Genomic DNA, 17,071 nt, shown 5'->3' with positions numbered 1-17,071 from the left:
TTGAATGCATAAAACAAAGCTTTTCAAAGTAGTCATGGCTTCAATGAACAAATGTGCTTGGCCAAAGCACGTCGGACACTTTCAACTGACGAGCTCACTGCGTTGCTCACACAAGCAGGATGCGGAAGCTCCCCGGCTGCTGCTTCAGCACTCCACTGTGTGTCACACTGATCACGCATGTGTTCGCATACATTGTGGAGGATGCAACAAGCTCGCACAATGCTGTTGACATTTTCAATATGACACTCAATCATCTTCAAGACCCTGAATCTAGCCTTCAATCTCCCAAAGGCATTCTCAACAACACGCCTCGCTTTTGAGAGAGTGTAATTGAACGTTTGCACTGTAGGGTTGCTTGCACTCATGTTAGGGAAAGGCTTCATCAAGTGACGCTGCAAAGGAAAGGCCTGGTCACAGAGGAGGACCGCTCCTATTGGCATCTCGTCAATAATTTGGGTTGGTAGAGTGAAGAGATCACTTCCTACTACGTCCGGTAGTATCGAGCCTCTGTACACTGCTGCGTCATGATTGCGCCCTGGAGACCCTACATTAACAAACATGTACTTGTAGTTGTGGTCTACAACAGCAAGCAAAATTATGCTATACCAGCCCTTGTAGTTGTAGTAGTCCTGCGTGTTTTCTTTGGGTGGCGAGACTTTTATATGGCAACTGTCCAGCGCGCCAAAGCCCTGCGGAAAGCCTGTGCAGGCTTCGAACTGTCGCACGTGGTCTCTAACATTGTTCAGGGATGGAAACCGCACAACCTGGGGCTCGAGAATATCTACGACAACGTCACAAAACTCGCGGAAGATGAGGTTCACGGATGGCCGACTCACGCCGAAAAGATGCGCCATAGTCCTTTCCTCTGCCGATGTGGCGAGTCTGTACAGTGAGAGGGCGACGCGCTGGTGTAGGGGTATGCATGTTCGTATCCTCCCGTGTTAGTGAGGGACACGAGCTCACGATGTATGCAAATGTGCAACGGGTCACGCGAAAGTTGGCCTTTAAGTTTTCATCCGACAACGTCGGCACGGTGGTGTTGTACCAATACGGTGGTCTGGAAAGCGTTCACACACTCCTTTGCCTGGCAGACATCGCCACAGCGAGTGCAGCGAGGCTGCGACACCGCCTCTCTGCCGCCTTCCGCTTCTTCTTGACAGAAGCTTTCTGAACGCGCACAGCTTGCAGTTCAGCCCTTTTTGCTGACAACAAGGCCTCGTAGTGCGCAACCAGGAGAAGCAAATCGGGTGGACGATCACGGTCCACCCGGTGAAGCGGCCGGCTAAGCGCCATTCCATGGCTCTTCTCGCGTTCGCGTCGCGAAGTCACACCACGTTCAACACAGCACATGGTGAATCGCGTAGACGGTCACTCGTGATATGAAAGAAAAAAGGAAATGCACAGTGCTGCTGCGGTTAGTACAAGTGATGGAAAGTGAAATGGTATGCTCCACCACATTCAAACCACAATAAGCACAACTAGCCACAGTACCACAACAAACGCAGCCATTTTGCAACGCCATGGATCGGATTGGATCGGCTAAATAAGCTTCTCCGCTTGCTTTGCAAACAACTCCTGCAAATAGTTAGAAAAACACACTGTACAGCATGTAGCGCAGAAAATAATTAGAGAAACAAAATTTTTTTGAGTTGGCGAGGTAAAAAGCTCAAGTGTCACATGATAAATCCCCGAGACGGAAGTGAACCGACCGAACATGGAAAGTGCCGTGTGAGCGCAGCCACCACCGTTCCGTTCCCACAGCCGTTACGGCGTTCAACTGCCGTTTGCGTTAACGGCCATTGCAAGTGGCAAGTAGCAGGGGTATTAGACTGCAGACACAGGACCTAACAAAAATGCCACCAAGACGGCAAAGACTTTTGCTCCGGCTACAGTGCTACAGCACTAAACTTGTGTATGTACCGGGGAAACAGCTGACTGTGGCTGATGCATTGTTAAGATCCCCAAACCCCGAATCCAAGATGGAAACTGTAGACAGTGATCCAGGACTGTTGGTGTCCAGTCTCATTGAAGATACAATTACCAAAGTGTACAGTCATTATTCTGGATATTCTTGACATGATAGTTTTATTTTGACATGTTGTGAGCGGCTGCCATGCTGCACTCAGCACGCCTGCCTAGTATCCAGTGACTCACTGCCTGCGAGCTGGCGGGCATGACGTCAAGCCTACCTTCAGTAGCGCCGTAGGCAAGCTGGCTTGGCAGTGTGCAGTTAAGAATTCCTGCCCACTCGTTCCTCTGGCGGGCATGAGATGGCGTTACATGTACCTTCTGTGAAATGTTGCTCTTTTTGGTTCACCATCGCTGCACTTTCGTTAATTCTGACCAAATCAGGCAACTAATCACCCGAGGTATAAAACCACGAGAAGCAGGCAGAGAATCTTGAAGCACGGACTAAGAAGCCGAACGAAATGGACTGTAGAACCAAGGAAAAGCACATTAAATACGGTCATTTTCGTGCTGGCGATACATATTTAGCTTGTGATACGTAAGGTTGACGCCACAGCCACCACGGGCGATTGCTAGGTGCTGCGGTTCATTAAATTAATTAAAACAATTGCTTTCTGCTCATTTCTGTTTTAGTTTAGTGCTGTTCCGGCCACTCTCAGTGCCACAGCTATCGTTTCTTGGCGATCAGAAATCTTAGCGGCAAATTTTTTTGTTCACTATCACTTTATTGCAGATTCGGTTTTCATCAAGTTTCTGAGCTTCAGTCGTCAATGTTTCACTTCTGAGAGTTTTCATGATTAGACGTTGATGCTGGATATCCCTGGAGTGTGAAAAACTAAATTTCAGGACAGCGGCATTTAAACAACATTCCAAAGGCATTTCAGTACCATTGGTCGAGAATGCACAAGACAGTACCAATGGTAATGCCACAATATTTCAACTCAACACTAGCCCTTGGAATTCATAGAATTTCAACGCGACCACATGGGTCAATTTCCAACAGATGTCAGTCTCAATGCAGACCACAACAGTTTCTCAATAGGATTTCAACAACTGCTCGGTAAGAATTTTTGCAAGAGAGGAATTGTGCTACTCATCTGTCGGGAGAAGTGGAAAGTCAGGAAGGGGGCAAAGCAACGCAAAGAACAAGGATGACTGAAGAAAGAGAAATGCGCTGGCTGTACAAGAGACGAACTGATGAGTCACAGTCAGCGCGTGCGTTTGTCTTCCTTCAGTCGTCCGTGTTCTTTGCACTGCTCTGCCTCTACCTAATGAACCAACTAGACCCAATTGCCACTTTTCTGTAGTGAAAAGTCTGTCAAGGACAACGAGTGCCAATTCATTTCTTCAGAAAAACACCACGTACCACAAATGGCGCATTAAGAAGATTTTAAAATAATTAAAAAAAATAATGACCTACTAACACCATGAAGGCAGTGTCCAATATGCAGTAGGAGAAGGTGATTGCTATTAAGGCTTACTCTACACATTTAAAATACGCAAGATTCGAAATCAGCTGCGCAGTACGTGCATCGTATATGCACCGTTGTTTTGCTTCCCGCAGTTTACTTTTGTGGTACTTATGTAGCTACACCACAAAGCATTGTCTGATGGGACCCTATTGGACCCAAAATTTGTGCCCAAGTCGGTATGTCTACAAGTTCACAACAATAAGCACACAAGCATTCACTTTGGGCCAAAGAAGTAATGCATATAGAACAAAAACATACAAAGAAAACTAAAGACGATGAAACAGAGATGGCAGGACAAGCGCTTGTCCTGTCATCTGCGTGCTTCTTTGTCATACTCATTTTTTCGCACTGCCTGAAGTTTCCAGATCAAGTTGGGGACATACCAGTCACAGATCGCACTTATAATCATCAGCATTGGCGACAAAAATTGGAGCATGGTCTGCAACCATCACCTAGATTTGGCCTGCTGGGCTCCATTCAAGGACCGCCAAGGCTTCAATGGGCATTACTTTCATGTGAGAAGTGATTAGTCAAGCTGCTGTGTGCGCTTGGAGAGGTTCTTCATGATTCGCTGGGAGTGTCACGATGGCGCGTCACAATGGCGCGTCAAAAGATTGGCTGTGGCTTAGCTAAGGTTAAGCCTGGATATCTCGAAGCGAAAAGCTGTGGTGATGCTCGTGGTTTAGCTTAAGGTTATACTTACGGTTACCCTTAGGGTATAGCTTTCTGGCTTTTCTGAAACCTATTGTCTTAGGTACACAAAGTTTGTACGGAGGCGGAGGAGGAGGAGGAGACTGGTGCTGTCTTTAAAGGTTGCTTTAGAGATGTGTACTGTGGTGTCCATTCCTTTCGGGTGTACACCAAGATATGAGAGACAGGCATTTCCTTTCCTTAAAACCAATTTTCATTTCATTTCATTTTGTTCAAGTATCCATGGAGATATGGACAGGTGGCGATTTCTTTCCTTAGGTGCGGTTCAGGTGTCCACTAAGATATGAGTTTCCTGGCGCACTGTTTGTCTTTCATTTATTTTTTTATTTGTGGTATTTTACTGCTCTCATGTCTTTTTTTATTTTTGTTTGTGTCAGCGGCGACGGCAGCCACCTGCCCGTGTGTGACGTCACTCGGTTCCGCACATGCGCAGAAGTGGCAAATCTGGGCTCTGGCTCACGCAAGTGCGGTGTTGACTAGCCTAGTAAAGCTTTTCGCTTCAATATGCGCCACAGCTGCTGCATGCAAGTCATCCCTGTGATTCAAGAATCACGTTTTAGCAATGTAACTCAAGTGGAAGACGAAACGAGCAGTTTCTGAGAGTCACCCCAGCGGTGGAGTGAACTGACCGTGATGTAGTTATTCAACCAGTGCTTGGTCTCTTCTCCACTAAGCCAGGTGCAGACTTGGTGATCACGCTGGCAGATTGTGGTGGACCAAGGATGTACTGTCAGCAGCAAAAGTTTGCGGGATCTCCAGCGCGTGGCGGAGCGACGCAAAACAGCATTCCAGCGCCATCTGCCGCGATTACGCCCGATGTCGAGGCTCACAGCACTTCCGTGTTAGCCATTATTTGTGCATGCCTGTCCTTTCTTTGTTATAGGGCATGTCTCATCGCGTTCTTCGCCGGGATCCGCTTTTGCCACTGGCAACGAATCGCCGTGTCACCGTCGTTGTGCGTCTGTTTCGGCTGCTGCGATGGTGACAAGTGCTCCGATCCCTCGCGCGAGCCAAAGTAGGACTGGCTGCGAACATCACACAGCGCAGCGGTTTCCCTGAGTCTGATAAGCACGTCACGGGGAAGCAAACGTCAAGGCATGCTTGATAGCGAAGAAAGGATAGGCATGCGCAAAGCGTGCTTCAAACGCCATTTCCGTGAGCCTCGACATCGGGCGTAATCGCGGCAGATGGCGCTGGAATGCAGTTTTGCGTCGCTCCGCCACGCGCTGGAGATCCCGCAAACTTTTGCTGCTGACAGTACAGCAGCTGTAGCAGAAGTGGACATGGATCGTCCCTCATAACTGCCCACCAAGGCTGGAATTATCTGTTTCAGAGGGTAAGAAGCATCAACCTCGCTCACTGACCCCAGCTCTTGACACAGAGAAGGCCTCGAACCTGACAGACAGCCTGGCACCCAAATGTTAGATTTTGCTTCTGTAAAGACTGACACTGAGACGCGCTGAGCTGAGCGTCCGCTCGATTGCCTAGCCTTTCTTTAATCCCCCTTCCTCGTCTTCCTCCGCCTGCTTCTTTCATCACGACTTCGTCTTTGCTGTTCCGGCATCACACTCGGCCACGACTGCGGACGCCCTGTTGATTGTAGGCCGCGTGGCACCCAGACCTCGTTGTCGTACACGCGGCCACTCGTCTCGCCCCGCTTCAGCAGCCGCTCCTTCATGGTCTCGTCCTTCACCTCGACGTAGAGCAGGTTGGTGCACTAGCACACCTCAGCCTCGAAGCGGTCACCCTGCTCGGTGTTCCTGGGGTAACCGTCAATCAGGAACCCTTTGGCTGTTGCCACGCTCTTCCTCGTTGCTTCTTTCAGCAGCTGCAAGACCGTGACCAGTGGGACGAGCTCACCCTTCGTCATGATCTCGTTCATCTCCTTGCCCAGGTCGCTGCCGGACTCCACCTCCGCCCGCAGCAGGTCACCGGAATAATGTGTGTGAAGCCGTAGTTGGCCGTTATCTTCTCGCATTGGGTACCCTTGCCGGAGCCGGGGCCGCCGAAGACAAACACGACGGGGACGTTGAGTTTTAGAGGCCCGTCCATTGGCGTTGAAGTAGGGGGAGGAGCAGGGGAGCAGGCCTGGCTGGAGGCGGAACTTCCTCAGCCTTCTCATCTGGTTCTTTTCTCCTCCACTTTCTTTTCTTCTTCTTTCTCTTCTTTCTTCTCCTCCTTCTTCTCTTCCTTCTTTTCCTCTTGGCCTTTCTGATCATGAACAGGCCGTCCATATCATCGTCAGCATCCCTGACATAGGCGCCGCGAAGTCGTCCACTGGTGGATCGGCTTGGAGGGCCGCGGCAGACCAGGACAGTACCCGGACAGTTGCAGGCTCTCGACCGTGGCCCTGCGAGGTCGTCATGCAAGGTGGTGTGTTCAAAGCTGCGTCGACGCATCAAGGGCGACGCTGGTGGTGGACTATCTTCTCGATTCTCATCAAGCTGCCTGCCCTGCTGCAGCCTCTCTCTAACGGGAGGGGACGTGGGAGCATCCAATCCTCGTTCGATTTGGAACATTCAGAGGTGCGATACTGATGGCCCGCTGCCGACCCTGGAACCCAGAGAAGGCGGCAGCAGCGAACGGCCTACTGGTAGCCTGCGTCCGGAGCGGGACCCGGCAGTTGCTGGCTGCCGAGCAGGTGGCACTGGAGGGGTCCGCTGCTTTCCGCTGAGGGCCTCGTAACCCTCGTCGATGCGGTCCTCTTCGCGGAAGTCCACGCTGGAAACAGGCTGGCGCCGGATTTTGTTGTCTGGGAAAATTGGCTCATGAAACTGACGTCCCGGCAGCAGGGGACGCGGTTGTCCTGGAGTGGCCGTCATCCGTTGAGGCGGCAACCCAGGCGAGCGCACTCCAGGCGACATGCTACCCAGGCTATTACTGCTCGGACTTGAGCATCCGATGACGCTGCTGATAGCCACTGAGCCCGGAGCCGCCGTCACCGAGCTGGCGAAGCACGGGTGCCGTGGCGAAGGTGGCGTCACGAACCCAGCACTACCTCCAGGAGGCCGCTGCGCCGCGGGCCGTCCGAAGCGGTGTCCATCATGCGGCGATGCCGGAATGTTGGGATGCCTCATCGGTTTATGAGACGGAGGCCGAGACATCAGCGGGGACGGTGGCACTGCTGAGACGGAGCCCGCGCTCCCGATGGAATTGGGAGGAGCGCTGGCTGCACTTTGGCCGGGAACTGCCGACACCTCGGTGAGGGAGGCAGTCATCTGAGAGCGGTGCACCACGGGGGACGCGTATCCGCTCGTTGGCTGCGGTGACTGCGGTGGCGGACTGACGATTGTGTTGGTGCCGACCCGCAGGAGCTCGGATGCTTCCACCGCGGCAATGGGCGCCTCAGAGCCCAACGCCTGCTGCGGCAACGTGCGGCCCCTGCAGGCCTGAAGAAGACGTACCTTATCATGATTGTAAAGTGCAACGTCTTCATCTGGAGCCTGGCACCGTGCTCTCATCGTAGTGAGTTTGGCGTCGGGCGTACTGGCCAGGGGTGTAAACGCGGCAAGAAGTGCAGAGGTCCAGGCCGGCCATGTGGTGTAGCGGCGGCCTTCGTACTGGTGCCAGGCGCGGGCGGCACTGCGGAGATGGTCTTCCACGACGGCAAGCGTGGTGGCTGGAGACCAGGCGAAACGCCGGGCAGCAGCGTCGACCACTTGAATCCACGCTTCGGCGTCGTCAGAAAATCCACGGAACTCCGGAATTTGTACCGGGGTTACTGGGTATCCAGAGGACAGTGATGCGCGGCCAAGCGCTGTAGTCAAAAAAGCAGATAACTCCCGGACGGTGGAGAGAGCTTCGGGAAGAAGGACCAAGGCCGAATCCGCCGAGGAGGCATGGACGCCGTTCTCGGGCGGAATAGGGGTTCCAGGCGCCGAGGGAGCCGGCTGTGGGACTGCCCGGCCGCTTCGAAGGAGGAGCGACAGGTCGTGGAGGTCCGGGCCGGGCTCGACGTTGGTCGACTGCGCCATTGTAAAGACTGACGCTGAGACGAGCTGAGCTGAGCGTCCGCTCGATTGCCTAGCCTTTCTTTAATCCCACTTCCTCGTCTTCCTCCGCCTGCTTCTTTCATCACGACTTCGTCTTTGCTGTCTCGGCATCACACTTGTTAATCACTGCCCCAAGCCTGTATTTCCTTCTGTAGTTGAACGCAATCGCTCACAACCCTCCACGTGATCTTCGAGAAGATGACCGACTTCCATTACACTACAGCAGACTTCCTATCCTAGCCCTTCCAGTAACCATACTGGTGAAATGTAGAGAAAATAAACCCAGTTATTGCCCGTTAAAATAAGTCGTGTTTTTCACGCCCTTGAACACACGAGAGATAGAAATGATGTCTCGCCTTACAGCTTGCAGGAGTGCAGTAAGGGTTGTCCATGAAGTGGGACAGCACCCTTCAAATTGCATGGGTGCCTTGATGGCCAGCACTGCTTTCAGGGTGAGGGCATGCTGGGTCCCACTCTCTCGCTTTGTTACAATGAAGCAATGCGGCGATGGGCTGTTTCGAAGAAAAAACTGCCTCGACCGCATGATATCCCATAAATCTGGTGTACTCCCAATAGAGGATGGTGTCATAGACTGTTTAAAAAGTGAATCACAGTTAGTACGCAAAAAAAATCTTATTTTGCAGCTAATCTCCCGAGAAACTCAGCGCCTGCCTTGCGAACAGTCAATACATTCTCACAATGGCCGAAGCATATTCCAGTGGAATTTGTTGACCCAGCTAATTTCCATTTAATTATTTTCAGAAAAAAAAAGGGATCACTTGTTTCGAGCTGCATTTTCATTAACGCCAGAGGCTACCATTCAAAAGCCGTGAAGTCAAGTGCGAGAAGTCGCCTTTGACGGCTGCTAATCTTAGTTTATGAGAATGGAACATTAAAGTTGTGCATTGTACCTCTCCCCACCAAAAACTGTTCTAGAATGTGTGGGGACCTTGCCCCGCTCGTCCCCTGTGGTTGGCTTCCCCGAGATGCACCCTCCCTAGCTTAGTTAGTTACCTTAACTAACAAGGAAGGGCGCTGGTGTGACTGCTACGTGCGCACGTGGGGGAGATGAGCTCTCTCTTCGGCTCAGGATTTCGGCACGCACTGACGTTCAGGCGCGGCACTCCGCCATCTGCCAGCGGTGTGAGGCCTCGTGGTGGAAACATTATCCCTTTAGCCACCCCCACCAAGAACTTGCAAGGCCGGCGCGCCACCTCCTCTCACAGCCGCCTGTGTCACGACCATGGGATGGAGCCATGAATAGTCAGTGGACGAAGCTTCTCACGCTGACGAGTTGAGCCGTTGAGCTACTACCACCGGTCGAGCCGGTTTGGCTGTCACTACAGAGAACTTCTACCAGGTCGGCCGAGTGGCGAGGTGACGGCATTCCTTCGGCGGCTGTGTTGGTGCGAACTCGTCATCGAATTCCCTTGTGTTGGTTGTCAATGGTGACGAAAAGGTGCTCTTGGAAATAGGAGCTGTGCGCAGGCACACATCAGAATGCCTGGCTCATGCCGTGCCCCAAATTGCAAGTCTAACTACAATGTGAAAGTCTCAAATGTCCGCATCTACAGGTTTCCGAGCGACCCACAGCAGAGAGCGGCATGGACAAAGGCGATTTCTCGTGAATATTTCACGCCAACAAAGCATACTGTGGTAAGCATCGTTTTTTTTTTGGATATGCTCTATGTATTCGTAACATAAAATAAGCGCTTTTCTTATGTTTGTTGTGTTTCTTGCGGCACACTAGCTCCCTCGCCTGTAGGTATTTGTTAAATCTGTGTTCATGTTCGCTTCGACCGTTTCACGTCAGCATCCATAGAACTATACATTACTCTTTTTTTTTTCAGCTGTGCGAGAAACATTTTGTCTCGACAGACTTCGTTAGAACTGCAACATACACAGATGCGCAGACCGGCAAGGTGATTGAAGTGCCGTTGGAGCGCATTCACCTAAAGCAAACAGCAGTGACCACTGTGTTCGCCGACTGCCCGAAGTATCTATCTCGCCCGACAGCGTACGGCTGCGAGGCACCAAAAGAAAAGAAAGCTCGCTTAGAAGCTGCGTCGCTGCGAAAAGCTATTGAGCTTTCTGTTGCCGCACAAGCAGATGAAAACGTGAACAAAGTAGGCAGTTTTGGGGAGTTTTGCGATGCAATTTCAAACTCCTCGATATACGACTTCTGGACTGTGACTGTCAAGGAGTCAAAGGTCGTATTCTTGGATCTGTCACTTGATCGTGCTCTCGCTGTGCGTAGTTCGGTGACAGTGTCAGCAGAACTGTGCGTTGAGGTGTTTATTGGAGAATCGCGCATGAAGAACCTTTCCAGTGTGAATGTGTCTTCACACTTGCAAGACCTCAGGCAGCTAAATGACGTATTGCAGTCTGTTGAGCAGCTACAAAGCAGATGCTCTGCGGATGGAAACCAAAAGGCTCACCATCTTCTGGAAACTGCGTTGCTACTGCTTCATGATGTGTGCAATGAGTACCAGCAACAAGAATATCAGGGATGGCACTTGGAAGTTCTCAAATTTGTCAGCAGTCAAGCAGAGCTTGTTTTGAAAAATGCTTTACGTTACTCTTCAGACATGCTTGTTTTTGCGGGACTGCTGTGCACAATATCATCGCATGCATATAAGTTTATCCGAAGTTCTATGAAAGTGAAGCTGCCCCACCCTGTAATCATAAGGCGCCTCTGCTCTTCATACCTGGTAAACCCTGCCCTAGAGCAGCACGACTCTTCCTGCCTGAGCTATACGAAGACAGTGTTGAGTGTGATGAAAGAACATGAGCGGACTGTTACTCTGATGATGGACGAGATTCATCTCCAAAGCTACTTTGATTATAAAGGTGGCTTTATCACAGGCGCTGCAGTCAACAGCTCAAGTCCAGCCAAAACAGCTCACGTTTTCATGGTACAAAGCCTTCTTTCAAACCACAAAGATGTTGTTCACATTCTGCCCGTAGCTCAGATTGACGCAGAAACTCTTTATAAATTCTTACACAAACTAATTGGGAATCTTGAATCACTTGGACTGAAAATTATAGCAGTTGTCTCAGACAATAACTCAATAAATCGAAAGGCTATGAAATTTTTCGCAAATCCGCCAAAGGCCAGCATTGTCTACCAACATCCAGCCGATTCTTCTCGGCCACTGTTCTTCATTTTAGACCCAGTTCATGTTTTAAAGTCGGTGCGAAATAACTGGTTGAACCAGCGTAACACTGGCAAATGCATGTATTTTCCAGACCTGAACAGCGCTGAACCAAAGCCATCAATTCTGACAGCATCATCTAAAACTTTGCGGGAGCTCCACGATGCAGAGAAAAATCAGCTGTTAAAAATAGCACCAACCCTATCGTTAAAGGCACTAGACCCATCGAATATGGAGCGGCAGAATGTGAATCTTGCACTTCGCATTTTCAATGACTCCACAGTGGCTGCAGGGAAATCTACCAGCATACAGCATGCGAAACAAACTGCTAATTTTATTGCAACAATTCTGACTTGGTGGCGGATAGTCCATGTTAAGACGCCAAGGAAAAGTGAGTGCCTGCGGGATGAGATGCAGTATCCTGTGAGTTCCACGTCATGCCCTCAGTTGGAATTTTTTAAGAAGATAACAGAGTGGCTTGACTACTGGGCTAGCCTTAAGCATGATGCCGGGTGTTTCACACCAGAATCGCACATGGCTCTCAGACACACAAGCCACACTCTACATGAAATTTCCCGTCACTGTTTAGAGGAGCTTGGGTTTAAATATGTCCTACTTGGAAAGTTTCAGACAGGCTCTCTAGAAGAGAGGTTCGGAAAATATGGCCAGCTGAGCGGTTCTCAATATCATGTCTTGGTTCAGCAGATTTATGAGTCCGAGAGCAAACTGCGGCTGCAAAAAGCCCTAGATCTTCCCGACCTAGATGTCACAGGACGGCTAGTGTCGAAGACGAATGCCAGCTCAATTCATGAGCAGTTTCCAATAAAAGTTTTCAACGAAGACATTGAGAAAAAAACTTAAAGGATGCCAACTGTGACATACATTGCTGGATATTGTGCACATGCTGTGTTGAAGAAGCTCATGTGTGCATCGCGTAAAGAAATGCGTGTTTTAGAAAATACAGATTTAGACAAAGATGAAAACATACTCATTGCAGGTATCACAAGAGGGGGTTTGAAATTCCCCCAAGCAGTGGTCGTCAATGTAGTGCTCTTCACTGAGATTGTCCTTGACAAGCTTAGAAGCCAGCAGTATTCTTCGCAGTTTCTTGCTCTGGCTAATCAAAAGGAGGCACTGGTAGCACTCGTATCTCATGCTCTTGTTAGTTGTGAGGTGCCTGGGGGCATTGGGGGACTAGTTTCTTAAGTAAAAACAAGCCAGACGAGGAAAGCATGCAGGAGTTAGCAGAGAGTCTGCAGTCTTTGACATCACTGGGCTGGGCCGAGCATGGAAAAAAAACTTTAGGAACTGTCCTGAAGTTCTATATTCTTATAAGATTTTGATTGTTTGTAAAGGGTTTGAACAGAGAGCATGAAGTACAAAGGCAGCGGCTGAGATATTTGAAGTTGTGGCACTGCCAATAATTTGTCCTTGTTCAAATTGATGCTAAAGATTTGGATGCAGATTTGCATATTTGTATTGAGCTTTTAGCGTCTTGTGTTGAGACTTAAAAAAAAACATTCCATGGCTATGCAATGAAATCTGAAATTATTTTGAGGCCTTTTTTTAATGTCCAGGTTACTGTTAGATATGCAAACACAAGAAGTGGCATGACCGCGCTGACAACTGCGATCGGTAGGTGTATCACCTGCTTTTTCCAATAAGGCTGAAAGAAGACAAAAATTTAAGAGAAAACGAGACCTCATGCAAGTACAACGCTGCATCCGTACCCCGAGTAAATATAAAAACACCTACAGTGCTGCCAGTGACTCAGCTGTGCTTGCAGAAACTGCTCATAATGTCTGAGAACATTCTCTGCAACCTGGCACCCGCATCTAACAGCATAATCTGGCGACGCGCATTACGAATCCAGAGAAGCGGCCGCACCGGCACGCCCAAGCAGCACACTCTCGCATAGATGTGCCCCCGCACAGCTGCCGGTGGCATTCATTGCCCTCCGAACCACTCCTGCGGGCATGCTCGGCAGACATATTCTAGGCACTATATTTCGTGCGCACATTTGGCTGCGAAGTGCGCGCTTGGTTAATTTTTTTTTTTCTTCAAGCTTTTTGAAGTTTGGTGGCAGCTGGCCTGGGTCACTGAGGGGAACCAAAAGGCAGTGCTTGCGTAAGTATACATTCTGTTCTTATCTCCCTTGCATATTAGCTGCCAGCTAATATTTACTCGTGAACTTGTCACAGCTGAGGACAATGAGCACACCTCGAGTGTCGCCCCTTTAACTTGTCTGTAGGCATCTATTATCAGTTGTCTTTTGATTAATGCAGCAGTGCATTGCAAGGTACAACGGCGCGAAAAGGTTGGGATAATATGAAGTAACGCACACATACACGAAGCAAAGTGCGTAGTGCTTCCGAATGTCGTGTGTATTCTTTCATCAGTGTGAACCGACTAGCCTGGCAAATCTTATTAGCGCATTAGCCACTAGAATCACCCCGATGCCGCAACCCCAACCGACAATCACCTTCCGCCGCCGCACCAGCCCAACCGCTCCGACACTGAACGCCGTATTGTCGAATAGTTTTCCCCAATGCGCTGCTTGGATCACCCTGACACCGCAACCCCAGTCGCCGACCAGCTTTCGTCGCCACACCGACTCAGTCACTCCCAACAGCCATCAACAGGCCGCACTGAAGGCAGGGTTTCCTTGGACATCCCTGTTCTCGTCAACACGAAAGAGGTAAGTGCGTTGGTCAATACAGGCCCAGATTATTCCATCCTTAGCGGACGGCTTGCGAAGGCCCTGAAAAAAGTGATGATACCGTGGGAAGACCCCGACATACGTACGGCCGGCGGACATGTTGTTGCACTGCTCAGTCCGGGTTACAGTTCGAGGCTGCACATTCGTTTCCACCTTTCTCGTTCTGCGCGAATGTTCTTGCGATGCCATCCTTGGCATCAACTTTCTGCGTCGACTACAGGAAGCTTAACAGTGTGACAAAGAAAGACGTGTACCCGCTGCTGCATATCAACGACTCCCTCGACCGACTTTGCCAAACCAAATACGTCTCTTCAGTCAACCTCAGGAGTTGTTATTGGCAAGTAGAAGTTGATGACAGGGACCATGAGAAAACCGACTTCATCACACCGGACTGGCTCTACGAATTTCGCGTCCTCCCATTAGGGCTCTGTTGCGCTCCTGCCAGGTTCCAAAGAATGATGGACACCGTCCTCACAGGTCTGAAGTGGCAGACATGTCTTGTTTCTAGGTCTGGGGCAAAAAAAACCCCTACTCAGTTACAGCTCGGAACATTCAAAACTGGTGAAGAATGGAATAGCTATTTCATGTCTCAGATCCAGCCTGGCGAAATCGTGTCTACATGTTCTTAATGATAGTTTCAAAGCCCAAGCTTCCAGATTAGTAAGCACCGGCTACCCTGATAATGTCATTGTTCAGTCTTGAATAAAGTTAATGAAACGGGTCAAAGGCAGTTCATCCCCCGCTGAAGGGAACTTGAAGAAGCATGCGGTCATTCCCTACATCCATCGCTTATCACATGAGTTAAGACACGTGGCAAAAAGATATGATGTCAAAGTAGCCTTATCTGCCCCCTTGAAATTAGGTAGACTATGCCCCCTTGTGCAAAAAAGCCGGAAAAGGTTGACCGTATTTCCCGCGCATGCACAGTCAAACACTGGGCTACGTTAGTGCGCTGTGAAACAGGAGTAGTCTACAAGATCCCTTTTCTCTGTGGCCTGGTATAGTAGATAGGGCAGACTGGGCGTTGTTTGAACATTCGCCTTAAAGAGCCCAACAATGGCAGTGCCTCAGGGGTGAGGGAACACCTCCAAGGATGTAATACTAATTGCCGGCCTATCTTTGCGGCAACACAGGTTCTATTCCGTCACCCTGAACAAAGAACCAGGGAGGTGAAGGAAGCTTTCTACATTGCCTCGCACGGTAATTGTGCGAGTAAGCCGTCAGTATCGCTTACGAAGAAGGAAATAGGTTATCTGCGTAAACTTTGAGTTTGTTTAGTCATAACATGAAATCGTAACTGTTTTTATCCGTACCTACCTGTGATATCTTTTCCTATTTAAGTGTTTGTTGTCTTCCCATTAAACTAGTTGTGAAAAAGGCGCCTGTACTGTGGTATCTCCTCTGTGTGTAGTTTGTTAACGCCCACAAATTCCATCATGGTGTCATCATTCTTTCCGCAACATTCGTGGAACATCTGCACCACCTCAGAACTGTCCTCGAAGCCGTTCGATCCACCAACAAAAATGTCACTTTGGGTTCACCGAATTGAAATTTCTCGGGCACGTCATTAGTGCTGACAGAATCCGAGCTGACCCAGAGAAGCTTGCTGCCATTGCTGCCTTTCTGGTCACGACCCACAAAAAAGCAGTAAGACGTTTTCTGGGCCTGTGCTCCTACTATCGTCGCTTCATTAGAAACTTCACCCAGCTCTCCAGCCCTCTGACACTCCTAACCAGGGATGACGCATCATATTCCTGAGGCAACGAACCGCAGACTGCCTTCGACAAGTTACGACGCCGAGTCCAATAACCGCCAATCCTGGCACATTTCGACAAAGATGCTGACACGGAGGTACACACAGATGCGAGCAACATTGGTCTTGGCGCCATTCTAGTTCAGCACACCCTGTGATGCACTCTGTCGAGCCAAAGAGGAGTCTTCATTTTCTATCCGACTTCCCGCACTTCGTCAAGTGCCTTCGCAACGCACTCTTGAAAGACGGCTTTGCCACATCAAGAGGGTGGTTTGATTTTTCATATGTTGCAATCATAGTGCTTCATATAATTTGCCAAATAACTCATTATTGTCGTTTTCATTGCTGCAGGTATCTATATATTTTCTCAGAGAGGCTTTCAAACTAGACAAAGACGTCACTTTGAAAGCGATGCCTAGGTTAACCAGCAGCCACCTTGACCCGAATGGTTTCGAAAAAATGAGAGTGTCTCTGGCTTTCCAACTTTTTGGAGACATGCTACTACAGGGCCTGCACCATTACAAGGATAAACTTGAAGCCAGCTATGGAAAGGGGGCCATCGATGCAACAGAATCATCCTTCAGGTAACAAAACATTTAGATTCTTTGTGCCTTTCGAAAACTCTAGGACTTTTTGAATATTTTTTTTACAATTCCAGGTTGATGAATCAGGTCATTAAAATTATGACATCCCGGTTCAGGTCAGAAGCCCTTTGGCCGGACTCTAATGGTACAGCTGTGCTTTCTGGCTTCCTCAAGCACCTCAACAAGTGGGAGCAGCACACCAGCAACGGCAAAGGATTCTTGAGCAAACCAACTGCTATCGACCTGAGGGTTACCCTTTCTAGTGTGCTGTCCTTGCTCAGCTATGTCATCAAAGAACTTGGATACCGATATCTATTGATGTCGAAGCTCTCTCAAGATCCTATCGAGAACTTGTTTAAGGTTGTGCGCCAATCGTCTGGATGTAACAATCACCCAACCCCTCAGCAATTCTTAATTTCTGTGCACTGTCTAAGCTTGTAAAGCCTATACAGACCAGTTCATGGCACAAGTGTCGAGCCACTGGTTCTGACGTCACTTCTGGACACAACAGATGCACGCCGTAGTGAGGCTACAAGTATTCTTGGTACAACAGATGAGCATATTTAAGAGGGGAACCTCACCAGGGCTGAGAGCGCTGCCTGTCTGCAGTGTCTCCCAACTGAACATTCCAGCCTTGTAAAAAAACGAAGTGATGAACGCTTAGTACATTATATGGCTGCATATGTCGCGAGAAAATGTGTGAAGAAGTCTGGCTGT

General features: G+C 49.5%; 1 protein-coding gene, 1 long non-coding RNA gene and 1 pseudogene across 3 annotated transcripts in view; 1 reads left to right on the top strand and 2 right to left on the bottom strand.

The window, feature by feature from the left end:
- Window positions 1-17,071, bottom strand: part of LOC149327470 (uncharacterized) — a 102,187-nt gene that overhangs the window by 62,445 nt on the left and 22,671 nt on the right. The gene's annotated exons all lie outside the window — the stretch shown is intronic.
- LOC149327472 (uncharacterized) lies at window positions 5,415-10,722 on the bottom strand (annotated as a pseudogene).
- LOC149327471 (uncharacterized) lies at window positions 9,644-16,358 on the top strand. Its single transcript, XM_089563457.1, has 3 exons — window positions 9,644-9,799; window positions 9,994-11,106; window positions 16,278-16,358. Exons 1-3 carry the CDS (start codon window positions 9,644-9,646, stop codon window positions 16,356-16,358), a joined length of 1,350 nt encoding a protein of 449 aa, XP_089419583.1.

Source organism: Amblyomma mixtum, chromosome 10 (genome assembly GCF_055824585.1).
Source record: "Amblyomma mixtum isolate Tamu chromosome 10, ASM5582458v1, whole genome shotgun sequence".
NCBI lineage: Eukaryota > Metazoa > Arthropoda > Arachnida > Ixodida > Ixodidae > Amblyomma > Amblyomma mixtum.
The sequence above is the reverse complement of the archived record's forward strand: the minus strand, read 5'-3'. Positions and strand labels throughout refer to the sequence as shown.